Source organism: Corythoichthys intestinalis, chromosome 1 (genome assembly GCF_030265065.1).
Source record: "Corythoichthys intestinalis isolate RoL2023-P3 chromosome 1, ASM3026506v1, whole genome shotgun sequence".
In the NCBI taxonomy this organism is placed as follows: Eukaryota; Metazoa; Chordata; class Actinopteri; order Syngnathiformes; family Syngnathidae; genus Corythoichthys; species Corythoichthys intestinalis.
This window is the reverse complement of record NC_080395.1, coordinates 61,976,534-61,990,423: the sequence shown is the minus strand read 5'-3', so window position 1 is coordinate 61,990,423 and position 13,890 is coordinate 61,976,534. Positions and strand designations below refer to the sequence as shown.

General features: G+C 37.4%; 1 protein-coding gene across 2 annotated transcripts in view; it reads left to right on the top strand.

Annotated features, from left to right (window-relative positions):
* Nucleotides 1-3,646: 3,646 nt before the first annotated feature.
* uacab (uveal autoantigen with coiled-coil domains and ankyrin repeats b) overlaps nucleotides 3,647-13,890 on the top strand; it is a 73,796-nt gene continuing 63,552 nt past the window's right edge. The window contains exon 1 of one of the 2 annotated variants that reach the window (XM_057843100.1): nucleotides 3,647-3,866. In XM_057843100.1, coding sequence (XP_057699083.1) covers nucleotides 3,819-3,866 — 48 coding nt within the window. In that variant the 5' untranslated portion in view covers nucleotides 3,647-3,818. Of the gene's footprint in view, nucleotides 3,867-9,344; nucleotides 9,964-13,890 lie in introns of those variants that run through there. The other variant, XM_057843126.1, reaches the window with a different exon arrangement.

Below are 13,890 nucleotides of genomic sequence, written 5' to 3'. Positions count from 1 at the left end.
TTGATAAACTATTAATAAAAAAATAATAATAATAAAATGAAGAAAAACAAAGTCTTTATGTCTCCAACAACATTCTAAAGTTTGTTTTTATTATTTCATTTCTTTGTATTTAAATGAGTGCCCAGTGGCCTGTACTACGAACGGAGTTCAACTTCCACAGATGTAATCCTACTTACCAGTAGTGTTGTATCGGTCGTGAACGATTCGTTCTTTTTGAACGAATTGTTTGGGTGAACTAAACCGAACTAATCACCTTCTGCACTGATTCGTTCTATTAAGTTGGGGCTCGTTAGCTGCGTAGGAGAGCGTTGAGCAAGCGGCAGCGTCTTCTAACATCGCACACAACCAATCAGACGCCAGCCTCATCGCGGGCAGGGGAGGGAGCGGAAACAGAATCAGGGCGTCTGTCACTCACTTCCACGTGTGGCCAATAAGCAGCCAGCATGCATGCAGGGGGCAAGACTGAGTTATGTCACTTCCCGTTCACTTACTCGGTCAAAAGGCTTCTGACCGAGCTTGTTGCTAACTAGACTTGCCAGTGAACGAGTCAAAAAATGAAAGGAAATGACTTTGTCACATATTTGTTAATGTGGAGCCTATCATATGTTGCTCAAACCAGACAAAAACACCACGCAAACCTAGCGAGCATGGTTTAGTGTACTACTTTTGTCAACAGACTCGGGACTACATATGATGACATACTATCAAATTTACAGTAGTATAAAACTCTTTTGCTAATCGCAGGCAAGCAAAAGCTGAGCAGCGGACACGTCACGGCAACGTATGGGGGAGAGAACTGTCAATCTTTGGAGGCTTCATGGCAGCGATATTTACCTCATCTGTGCACAGGAAAATGAATATTTTGTATGATCACCATAATACTGATTTGCAATTAAACAGTATATACATGTCATTTTTTCCCCCAGTGTTTTATTTATTTCGTGTCAGAGCGTGTTGGGTGTTGTTTGGTTTGACAAATTATGTCCATCCGTCCATCATGTGCTACTCAAGCGCCCAAAACGCCGCAAGCAGGCACGGGAGATGTCGCAATATGTCTACATTTTCCTTAACAGACTAATGAGAGTAGAAAGGCGACATAGTAAAGAGCAAACAATTATTTCTCGTCAGCATTTGACGATCTGAGATGAGGGGACGACAGGGGAGCTGACCGTATTATTATATTTATTAATACCATTGCAAAAATTCAATACGATCATCTTTATACTGATTTGCAATTAAACTGTCTAATGTCAAAATGTAGTATTGTTTTCATTTCAGAGCAACACATTTGACAACTAAGTATTTACACTTTAGTTTTAACAATAATTATCAAAAATAATAATGATGAGCATAAAAACATGGGCACCTTACTTCACGGAGGAGGAATGCGCAATAATCATGCAGAGTTATGAGGAATTAAAATCCACCCTCACCGCGAAATCCAACTCCGCTTCAGCAAATAGTGCGCGACAGGTCTGTTGGCAGCAAATTACAGACTGAGTGCGTAAATATACCAGTTTACTTACTTCCATGAAACGAAATAAAGCCTACTATCAGGACAATAAAATAAGATTTGGTACGTTAACTGTAAGAAATAATTTATCGCATGTGCATCACCCCATGAAGCAGGGTGAAGCAGGACATAAGGTATGACCTTTGAACATCTTCAGAGTTGAGGTTAGATCCCTCCTAAAAAATCCAGCCCGACCCCGGCCGGTCAATTAACTTGATTTGCAGGCCTGTGCCCAAAATTTTATGTTTTATTTGTAGGCCCAAGTCCGAAAAACCCCTCCGAAATTTTATGTTTTATTTGTGAGGACTCAGGAGAAGAAGGAAATGCGGGGATGCGATGCGTGATTGCGTTTTGTGTGATCACATTTGTGACGATGCCTGTGCACAGTGACAATAAAGTAAAGGCCGTCTTTTGTAACGAATTCTCCCAGTTGAACAAGACTGTAAGATGCATATTCAATAAACATCTATGTCTTTTATATTTGTGTGTCTGTTCTATCAGGCAGATAGTTGATTTGACATTTATTATAATCTCTTCGAATAAGCAGAAAAATACGCAAGTTTTCCCAATGTTTAAATGGTGTACATATTTTTATGACTATTATAAATGCATTTACACAACGAAATAACGCTGTAAAAGTTTGTTAAATATACTTCTCGTATGAGAGCAAAGCTCCACATTCGTTTACATTCAGCAAAGCCAACACAGGTTTCTGTATTGCATTTTCAACATTCAATTTGAAGCCTTTCCATACCCCAGTCCTGCCACTTTCCGAATCGCATGGCATACAATGTTGTTACTCAGATATTTAGCATCACCGATGGAATACATATATTTTCCGCTGGCGAAATAGCACAAGGACAGATTGTGTCTGCCCGATTGTGAGGGCCTGACTTCGGCGGGTTACATTAGAGACGTCCGCCTTGATCAGCTGGCACAGGTAACGAATTCCTTCAGCTGAAAACCTATTATCTTTCACGGAGAACATTGTCCAGGGCTCCAAATACCCGTGCCCTCTGAAGAGAGCCCCTCACAATCTGTGCAGATGTCGTACAGGTCGTCCAGGTATGCTGTCATTGTCAAGAGTACACGTCCACGGAGGAGTGCTGTTTAAATAGCGTGTGGATAATCGGAAAACTGGGGTTAAGCAAGATCTAACTCTGAGACGACCAGGTTTGACATGTGGCGTGTGTTGCCATGGCAACATTCCCCAGTTTAAACATATCCATCTTTCGTAGTCCCGGTGTTCGGCAATTCCTTACTACGCGGCGAAACGTCTACACAATGCTCAGCACGCTTGTGCAAGCATCCGCATGCATTCGCACGTCGGTTAGAAGCGGCGAGTACTCATTAATTTTGTGTTTAGTTTTTTAGTACCTTTTTACTGCCTCAAAAATACTTTTTGCATGTATTACTCTCCCATACTTTTAGCCATTATGTTTGTGTTAGCTTTGAAGCAGTTGACCACATTAGTCCCGTAGCGTATTTAAACCGTCTTTATTTGGTTAAACTACATTTAAGTATTTTATTAAGGCATTTTTTTAGTACGTTCTACCTGTATGCGTCCAAACAAAAAAAAGTTGAGAGCGCACGGTAGTACTTTGGGTGTCAAATTCGACTCATGTATACGTTTCGCCGACGTAGGAGATTTTAGCAGAACACCGGTTAGCCAGGAAGTTAGGCTGCACGTGTTGAAGTTACTCTCGAATTTACACTGCTAAGCCAAAAAAAACTGCTTCGTAGTACAGGCCACTGTAAAGGGTTAACGATTGGTCAAGTAAATATTTTGAGGAACCCCTATTGTACTTTTACCACCAGTCAGTCTGTAAAGTAGCACTACTCATAAGAAACCACCCACCCCTGCATGCAGGAAATTGCATCTGTGACGAATGTGACAGTTCAATTATTATATTCACTTCGTACTGAAATGTCCATATTGAAAATGTATTTTAAACGTTTCACTAGGCGTCCTCGCCCCAAGGTGTTTCAGTTTCAGGTAAACCTGACGTCACCCCCGTCTTGTCCCAGGACGTCTCCAACTTCTCCCATCGATACTAAACAAGGAAGTACCGCCCTTTCACGCAAGCGATTGGGTGAAGAGTGAATCAACTCGCTAATACTCGCATCTGATTGGCTCTAGGGGCTGCACTGTAAGGCAGGCTTTGCGGTTTGGCGTCAGGTGGAACTCACCCCGTGGGAGAACGGGATAAAACTTTACGTTTTAGTCCCCGGGAACTTGTTTTTACCCCATCTTACTTCTGGAGGTCTTCATCAAAGAGGGCATTGAACAAAACAGCATTACAGAATGAAGAGTCTGAAGTACCGATTGAAAAAGCACGAAGTTAACATCACTGTAAGTGCACTTTTATTGTTGCTGACGATTGCGACTGTGATAGCTGAATTAGCTTTAGCTGTATGCTTGTGAGCGATCTTTCACATTTTTTGTTTGCATCACCAACGTGTAGTTTTTCCTCTCATAAGCCAATTTCATTTCATACGTGCTCTCCAAGACGGAACATGGAATCCTGGAGCACCTGCTGTTGTTTAGATCCACTTCTTGTATACGATCCACAATTGGTTGGTTGTGCTTCAATTATGCAACTAACTTGTTGATTTACCGGTGCTTCTTCTATCCGTGTCGCATATTTTCTTGAGTGAGTTTCATGGCGACGTGCTAGACTTCCTTGTACGCGTGTTCTAAAGCTTCTCATTTTATCCCAAGTGTCCTGCTGTTCAGGCCCCGTCACACAGGAGGGTGCGTCTGTGCAAAAGTATTACAAACAACATCATAAAAGACGACCAAAGACATGCATCAGATCTTTATAAAATACTAGTAGGTCCCTCGTTGGATTCTAGGCTGATGAAAATTGTTAAGAGTGAGACTGTGTGTATGTACAGTGTTTCCTCTATGATTTTTTTCAGCAGCAGGGGCAGGAATAGGTTGAATTAATAAATGTTGATATATTTGAAGTGTATTGTATAAATTAGGGGTGCCGGAAATCGGACCTGATCACGTCATTTTCATAGGTTCAGAATCGGGTAAAAAAAAAGTCTGCTTTTAAAATGTATTTAACTATTATTTTTTTATGCACTTACTCCTTGGCTGCTGTTGACGGCGTTAGACGTCCAATCCAATATGACTGGGCGACTGGTCGTTAGATCGCTGTCAGCCCTCATTTTCTAAATGGATTGGATGTCTGTCACTCAAAGGCAATGAAACATGATCAATCAATATCAGCCTTCCTGTTTGAAATTGATTTGATGTCTACCTTTCAATGGCAGTAAATGAGTTAAGAGCTACAAGCAACAAAATAATCCAGGGTATAGGTATAAAGATATTGAAAAAAAAAAATATATATATATATATATATATATATATATATATATATATACACACCGTAATTTCCGCAGTATAAAGCACACCTGATTATAAGCTAACAAAATGTCAGAAAAGTTTCGAATATACGCCGCACCTGACTATAAGCAACAGGTGTCTCAAGTCTTAATATGGGATACTTGCATAGAGAGATATTACACAGAAATATTTGCTTGAGAAATAAATATGTATTTATTCACCAAATAAACATACTTCAACACGCCGACTTGCATTCTCATTCATATTAGTGCTGAACGATATTGGAAAAATCTTAAATTGCGACTTTCAGGGTATTGCGATACATATTGCAATATTAAAACCAGAAGAATTTTTATCAGATGACTTTAATCGCTCTGTTTGGGAACTTTGTTTTAGTGCTGTCCTAAACGATTATATTTCTTCCGATTAGTCTGCAGACTTTTTTTTAAATATTAGTCGACTAGTCTAAAAAATATAAATCTATATATTTTTACTAATCTTGCAATTAAACTTGTATTGGCAATTATTAATTCACAAAAACATTTTGGAACACTTAAATTCTTTATTAAAGTAGAAATAAACACATAAATAACAATAATAAATCACAAACAATGAGGAGAAATGCTGATAGCATTAACTAGTGCAAAAGAATGTAAACATTCAGAACCCTGTGACGTGACTTTTCCAAAAGGATTCAAAACAATTCTTACTTTTGTGGTATTTCTATATTTTTCTCAGCATTAGAGTGCATGCTAGCAGAGTAGATAAATAAATGTCATGTATCACTTGAGTGAAGTATGTGAAAAAAACTTAATGGTGCACATTAATACGACACTAAGAGTATTGGGGCCAAATAAATTAAGAAGCTTATTAAAATCGTCATATTGCTACAAGAACAAAAGTCTCATTATTACGTGGGGGTAATATAGCCGTGAGCTGCTACACGCTTTATATACATGTACCTTCGCTGGGAGCTACGATGAAGCATTAGTATAAATTCTTCCATTGATTATAATTTGATGTTGATGAAGCAAAATAATGATTTCCTTATTTGTAAAACCGATTCTAAAACACAAGATGCTTTCAATATTGTTGATTTTAACAGAGGTGGCAACGCGATACGTAAAGTATGTAACTGCTTATTCAGCGACATTAGCCCGACATTAGCCCCTAATTCTCGTCGTACAACCCACATAAAGGCAACTTCAATAAAAAAATGTCCTTATATGGAGTTACGATCTGCCAGCTTGTTGTCTTTCCAAATTTTACCTTGGTGATGGCGCTTCAGGTGTTCATTCACGGCTGACGTGCTGCCGTGGTATGCAAGCTTGGCATTGGGGGGACTGCACACGACAGTCTACCCTCCATGTTTTGGTCACTCATGTGTGCTTTTTTGGCTTTGTGCTGCTTTCTCCGCTTGCATCCTGAGTGTCCGCCATTCTCAACTTTCCACGCACATATTTTTTTTAACCCTTTATTAACTGTCGTATTAACCGTCGACGGCAATGAGTGCTCGTCGACGCATTTACGTCATCGATGACGCCGACTACGTTGACTAGTCGGGACAGCTCTATGTATACCATTTTTTTGTATTGGTGTATTGTGTTCAGTATTTTATTAGATTGTCCCCCCCCTTTTTTTTTGTCATTTATCCTCATATACTTATTTTTATATATTCTTATCTTATGTTCTTTAAACAATTTATCATATTCTCATTATAAAAATGCTTAGTTTCTGTATTTTTTTTATTGTTGCATTATAGATTTAAGGTGCTTCAATTTACAGTATTTTCTGCACTACAAGACGCACCTAAAAGCCTTCAATTTTCTCAAAAGCCGTTAGTGCGTTTTGAGAAATTCTGATATCCTCAGGCTCAGGGCTAACAGCTAGAGCTTATATAGCAGCTTTGTTGTTGTGCACTGTTGCAATCTTTTTTAAATAAAACAAAGTTAAAAAAAAAAAAAAAACTGTGCTAGCTTTACACTGTTCTTCTGTCATGAAATCAAGCATCGAACAGAGCCTTCCTGTGCAATTAAGTTCTCCGAGGGCCTGTTGAACATGGCTAATCAGCGTTAGCATTGCATCCCGCAGGATTTAACGTAGGATTTTTTTAAGCTGTGGTGGTAGTGTAGTGGGCTGCATCGTAGTCGGACAGCGTACCACAGTGAAATTATTTCATATCATGACGAATGTGAATTTCATAAAACCTTTATTTTTTCCAAGAAGAACCATAGCAAAGGTCTATTTGCAAAGTCTGCATCCCGCCTGCACTTGATTTTCATTTCACAAATAATTTGAGGGCTCTTTCGTAAGATAAATTAGCTGTGGGTGGTCCATTTATAGACAATGTGAGACATGCTGCCAGATGGTCCCACTGCAGCTGGTTCCTCAGGTCTGTCTTCATATACACAAGAATAAAAAGGAAAAAAAAAAACGAGGAAATGAAGACACACAAGCATCTTTAACTTACACTGTACAGTTCTGGACATTGTACAGTTGACCATATGCCTTACTCTGTTTATTGCAGAGAAATCTCACAGTTCACTGTTGAGATGGGCACTGTCAACGCAATGGCCAACAGTTGGCTCAAGCACTGACGATCGAGGTCAAAGACACGCCATAAAGAACTTAAACGTTACATCAATGTCCATATTAAGGTCGTTTTTCATGGGCTTAAACCAGAATTACATTCATTAAGTTCAAATACCTTCCTGTGGAATTTTTCCCCGATTTCCAACTGAGGCGCAAGTTTACAACAGGAGTGACAATGTGATTTTCAAAATAAAGCGTGTAAAGGAATCATTTTTTATTTGAAATGCTATTTCACACGACTTATGGCAAATAGTGTGTAAATATTGAGGTATATAAATTAATTTAGACGTCATATTAAAGTATACAATTTGACAAATTAGAATTATCGTTAAATCTTAAAAAGAAAAAAAAAATCATCTGCTAGGCATGGCGGCTTTTGTTTTAGGCGAAACCCTGATCCTCTCGTCGTAGCAAACAGCCCTTTCAAAATTGTTCTCGTGGTGTATATCATCAGATGGAGTCCTATTCCTTCATAAAATCCCCAGAGTTTTTGATGCAGACCGACAAAGCTTCTGGCAAGCTTTATCAGTGCTGGTGTAGCATGTGTGGAAGCCATTCTTTTAAAATAAGGCTAATCATTGATAATTACGCATAAGTGGTAATAACAGCAAGGATTTTCTATTGACAACAAGTCAGCATGTACCTGTAATTTATGAGTTTTCGCAAAAACTGAGCCTATGGAGCTAACTAGCTAAGGGTGCGTTTAGGGAGTCGAATACACACCGAGCACACATTGATACCTGCGGGAACTTGAGTGTTGTCAAAATGGAACACTTGCCCTTGTGATTACAGGAGCTAACTAGCTAAGGGTGCGTTTGGGGAGTCGAATACACACCGAGCACACATTGATACCCGCGGGAACTTGAGTGTTGTCAAAATGGAACACTTGCCCTTGTGATTACAGACTTTGAACGCACTTCATAATTCATATAGCAATGTCATAATGATGCGCCAGGCCACTGAGCAAAATTAAATGGAACAGACATTTTTTAAAATTTTTAACAAGAAAATATGAAGCTCGTTTGTCAAACACAGTCCACAAATAGGCCGCTTTGTTATATAAACCGCAGGGTACAAACAGAGATAAAAAGTAGCGGCTTAAAGCCCCCAAAACAGAGTAAATACATTATGTTTGCTACTAAATATATTTACACTACTGAAACTTTTTTCAGTAACATATCTATGTGTCACGTTGGATGACTTTATTTATATATATTTTTTATATATAAGTGTTTGTAAAACTAAACATTTACGCATACATTTTTTGTGTAGTAGTACAACTTATTTGATTAAAAAAAAAAAAACTGAACCTTTTTGTAATTTTGACGACTTGCAAATGAGACCTGTGATGCATTTATAATTTGTTTTGTTTGTTTGCGATCGTAGTTTGGTATAATCCCTAAGACGAGAGCAGTAGGGACGGGCGTCCTCACTCGTCCCCCATTTTACGTCGAGGCCATTCGATAAACATAACATTATCGTCGACGTCGTGTGTTCTGTGAAATAAGTATAGATTGCTAAATTTTCAACCAATTTTCAAATGACTTGGTTTATAATAAACGTCAGAGATGCAGTAATCTTGCTGCAAGTTTAAGAATATAACATTGTCTGAAAATCCAGCTATACTGATAGCCATTTTAACACGGTTTGTCATAAACCAATCAGTTTGTAAAGAATTCAGCGAATTCAGAGTATTGTACAAAACATTTGAAAGGAGTTACCTAGGGCTGTCCCAAACGACTAATTTTCTCCCGATTAGTCAGCCGACTATTTTTACGATTAGTCGACTAATCTAATAATTTAAAAAAAAAAAAAAAAAAAAATTTTTTTTTTTTTTTTTACTAATTTAGCAATGAAATTTTTGTTGACGCTTATCAATTCACAAAAACATATTGGAACACTTAAATTATTTATTAAAGTACAAATAAACACGTAAATAACAATAATAAATCACAAACAATGAGTTCAAATGCTGGTAGAATTAACTAGTGCAAAACAATGGAATGTAAACAGATTCAGAACACTGACTTCGCCTTTCCAACATGATTCAAAACAATTCTTAAAAAAACACCTAGCCTTAATATTATAGTATAGTTATAGTACTATATATAATAGTTTTATAATAATTATAATTATTATTCATTGCCAATCAGATTTTTCATAAAGGGTGTCATTTTAAAGGTATTCTTAGTGTAGAATCTAAATTCTGAAGTATGCGGGATTAACTCCTGAAATCGTTATTTATATGACGAACATGACATGCTTTTATTTTGAAATGTTCACCGGAAGTACGTTCGCTAAACCGCTAACTTTAGCTTTACACTCCGCAAAAAAATCACTTTTTGTCATTGCATGTGTCAATAATAGATTTTTTTTTTTGTTCTTTTTTTTCGTTTGCAAATGCTGTTAACCAGCGATTTTTCATGTTTGAAGTGTCACCTTTTAACCGCAAGTTTGCTTTCACGAGACGACAGCCAATGTTTCATAGCAGGCTAAAGTACCGGTAGGTTGCCTTTTCCCCCCCATTCACCTCAGTGTAGCAATGCTAACGTTACAGTGTTTAATATAGATGTGTTTTCTTATTTTATATGTCTGAACTTTAATTCTACAGCGTGTTGATAAGAGAAAGGAGTCTCGCATGCCATCAGCACGCACGCACCAATGTACGCACGCGCGCACGTGCGCAGCGATAAAAGGCAGCCGTGAAAATTACCGCCCTCATTTTTATTTGCCTTGCGATAAATGGACTCATTGCATATCGCGACAGGTTTAGCAACTTCAATAAAACATGTCGTTAGTTAGTTAGTTAGATGGACTTACAAACAGGGCGACGGCGCTTGAGGTGTTTATTCACGGCCGACGTGCAGCCAAGCTTGGCATTGAAGAGACAGGACAGAAAGAGTGTACCTTCCTTTGTTTCTTTGAAATAAGTCAATGTTTTGGACACTCTGGTGCGCTTTTTTTTTGGCTTTGTGCCGCTTTCCCCGCTTGCATACAGAGCGCGTCCGACATTCTGAACTTTCCACGCATATATTTTTTTAACCCTTTATCAACTGTCGACGGGATGTTGTGCTCGTCGACGGATTTACGTCATCGATGACGTCGACAATGTCGACTAGTCGGGACAGCTCTAGAGTTACCATGTTGCTCCTAACAAGCTCATCCACTTCCTGTCCTTTTTCTTCTATGACAGCTTCCTTTTTGCCACTAGTTAGTGCAAAATCACAAGTAACAAAGACAAACATCGAACAGTAATCATCCTTTTAATACCTGCTGTTTATTTGTATTTCAGCCAATGGCCAATTTTTCAGAAACAAGTCCAAATATAGGCACAATATATCGGCTGGCCGATATATTGGTCAATCTTTAATTACTACAAGTTGGGGTTTATTACATCAATCTGAATTCATATGTCGATCGGTTCAGCAAAGATTCGACCAAGTAGATTGAAACGCAAAGCAAAATTAACATCCTTTTTTGTTTTAAGAGAGGCTATTTCATTAGAAATAATGTTTTTCATTCAAATGTCTGAAATGTTTCACCAACAAAATTGTCAAAAATCCCCAAATTTCTTTGTATTTTTCATGACTTTTGGTGAGATTATTAAATGTGTATAGGCATGTGCCGGTATGAGATTTTGACGGTATGGGCAAAAATACCGAGATATCACGGTATTGCAATTATAGCTCCAAAATGTGTTTTGAGATGTACAGGTTAATTTTTTTTTTTTTTTTTTCCCATTGAACAGGATTTTATTTTTCAGAACATAGTTGCAAATTTTAACATGAATATATTGTTAAAATAAATTAGCAAAAAAAAAAAAATTAAATTAAATTAAAATAAATAGAACTTATAGACTATACCCACAGCCACACCTCAAGATCAGAGCAATAACAAAATAATTTCCATAAAAAAGTAAATAAACTTCTGAATGCATGACTTTTTTTGAGGGTGGAAAAGCTCAAGTGAAGTGTCGCCATTTTCAGCCACTGTGTCAGCTTTAGTCGACATGATGTCATGCCTATGTGTTAAAAAACAAAGAATTAATTAGTTAATAAGTTAGTTAAAAATGTATAAGTTTAAAGTGTAAATATTGTTGTGGAAAGGTTTCATCTAAACAAACAAACAAACATTGGGAGTGAGACCTCGCCTTGATCCAGCGAACGTGGATTTGTGCTTAGGGCAAGAGCATCTTTCGCAATTAGCGATCTTTTGATGCGATCCCCTTTTCCCCTTCATTCAAGTGAATCAAGCTTATTTTCTCACTCTGGGGCTGGAACACCCGACGAAGTTGCTCTCCCAGCTAAGCCTAGGCTAACATTCGTCTTTGTAAGCTTTTAGTTTGTATGTTGAATTTGAAAGGAAAATGTGTGTTTTGTTTTTGGCGAACTTTTTCCATGGTGCTAATCTGTTGAAGCTACTCACATGGAAAAATCTAATTGTACAACATTTTAAATGTATTCATTTGTATATTACACTTACCACGATTTGAGAGCTCAATAAATTGAAGAACAGTACGCCTTACGTTTGGAGTATTTTTTTTTGGGTTAGCTGGCTGGCTAGCCGATAGCGTCACTTTCACACACAGCAACAAACGGGAGGGGGTGAGCGCTGCCGCGCCAAGCCACTTCTGCCTGCATTTTTGACACATGAAAAATAGCGAATACCGTACTACGGTCTGACGGAAAATTTTAGTGGTTTTGAAACCGCGACGTTTTCACACCACGGTAAACCGTGAAACCGGTAACCGGTACATGCCTAAATGTGTACAGATCGTATTGCTCGGTCGAAGGCCTTAAATCGAATCAGATCATGGCAGACTTTGTAACATGAGACAATACAATTTTCCTTGCACCAGAAATTATATTATATCATAATGAAATTGGTAATTTACAACCCTACTACAAGTACAGTGATACCTCAAGTAGTGCTGCAATGATTAATCGATTAGCTCGAGTAATTCGATTCGAAAAAAACCTTTGAATCAAATTTTGCTGCTTTGAGTATTCATTTAATTAATGGTTTGTTTTGAAAATGTTTTCATTATTTTATTAATTTGGTAGAATACACTGCCTTCTGGTGGCAACAGAGAATATGACATAACTCATTTAACATGGCTGAAGCCAGCTGCTCCCTGTTAAGATCAACATAAGTTTTAGTTTGAGATAAAATGTTTTTTTTTAATGCATTTGTAATTCAGTTTACAGGTATATTTAGCCATTTTTTGTGGGAATATGTGTTTTAACGATTTATTAAGGGCATTGTTAAAAAAAAAAGGATCATTTTATAGCATTTAAGCTAGCGAACTTTGCTATGCAAGTTAGCCAATTGTTCTCGTTGTACTTAGATCCTCATTTATTTATTTATTTTTTTATACCGTTTGGGTCTAAGCTCAGGTATTTTAATTTATTTTTAATTTATTTATTGTGTATTTGCATTTAAAGCTCTCTTGAAAGTGCAATCTTAACAAACCCTTTGTTTTACATCTCCTAAAATTTATTCTGCAACGCATTAAATGTTCCCAATCCGATTACCGTATTTTTCGGACTATAAGTCGCACCTGAGTATAAGTCACACCATCCATAAAATGCCCAACGAAGAGGAAAAAAAACATATATAAGTCGCACTGGAGTATAAATCGCATATTTGGGGGAAATTTACTTGATAAAATCCAACACATAGAACAGATATGTCATCTTGAAAGGCAATTTAAAATAAAAATACAGTAGAGAACAACATGCTGAATAAGTATACAGTACGATAATGTTACATGATGCATGAACAACGATATGCGACCGTGGCCGGTATGTTAACTTAGCTATGAAGTTATTCAGATAACTTTAGCATAAAGAACATGCTAACAAGTTTACCAAACCATCAGTGTCACTCCAGAACACCAAAATAACACGTGAAATGATATAATGTGTTAATAATTTCCCACATCAGTCGCGCCAGAGTATAGCCAAACTATGAGGGGGGAAAAAAAACAAAAAAACAACAGCGATTTATAGTCCTAAAAATACGGTACTTGATTATTCGAACTAACTATTTGATAGAATAATCGACGACTAAAATAATTGATAGCTGCAGCCCTTACCTCAAGATACGAATATAATTCGTTCTGGAGTGGCTTTCGTATAATGATCATTTCTTATCATGAATCGCGTTTTACATGTAAATTGCCTACCGGTAATTCGTTCCAAATACCACTAAAACAAAATATTACATTTTATAATAAAGGTAAAACCAGATTGAAATAAGAGCCAAATATATATAAGTATATATATACAGTGGGGAGAAGAAGTTATTGATACACTGCCATGGGTCAAATACTTGTTCTCCCCACTGTATAATAGGCGTGGGAACCTCTTGGTACCAAACGATTCGATACGATTTGCGATACCAAGCTCACAATAACGATGATCTCACA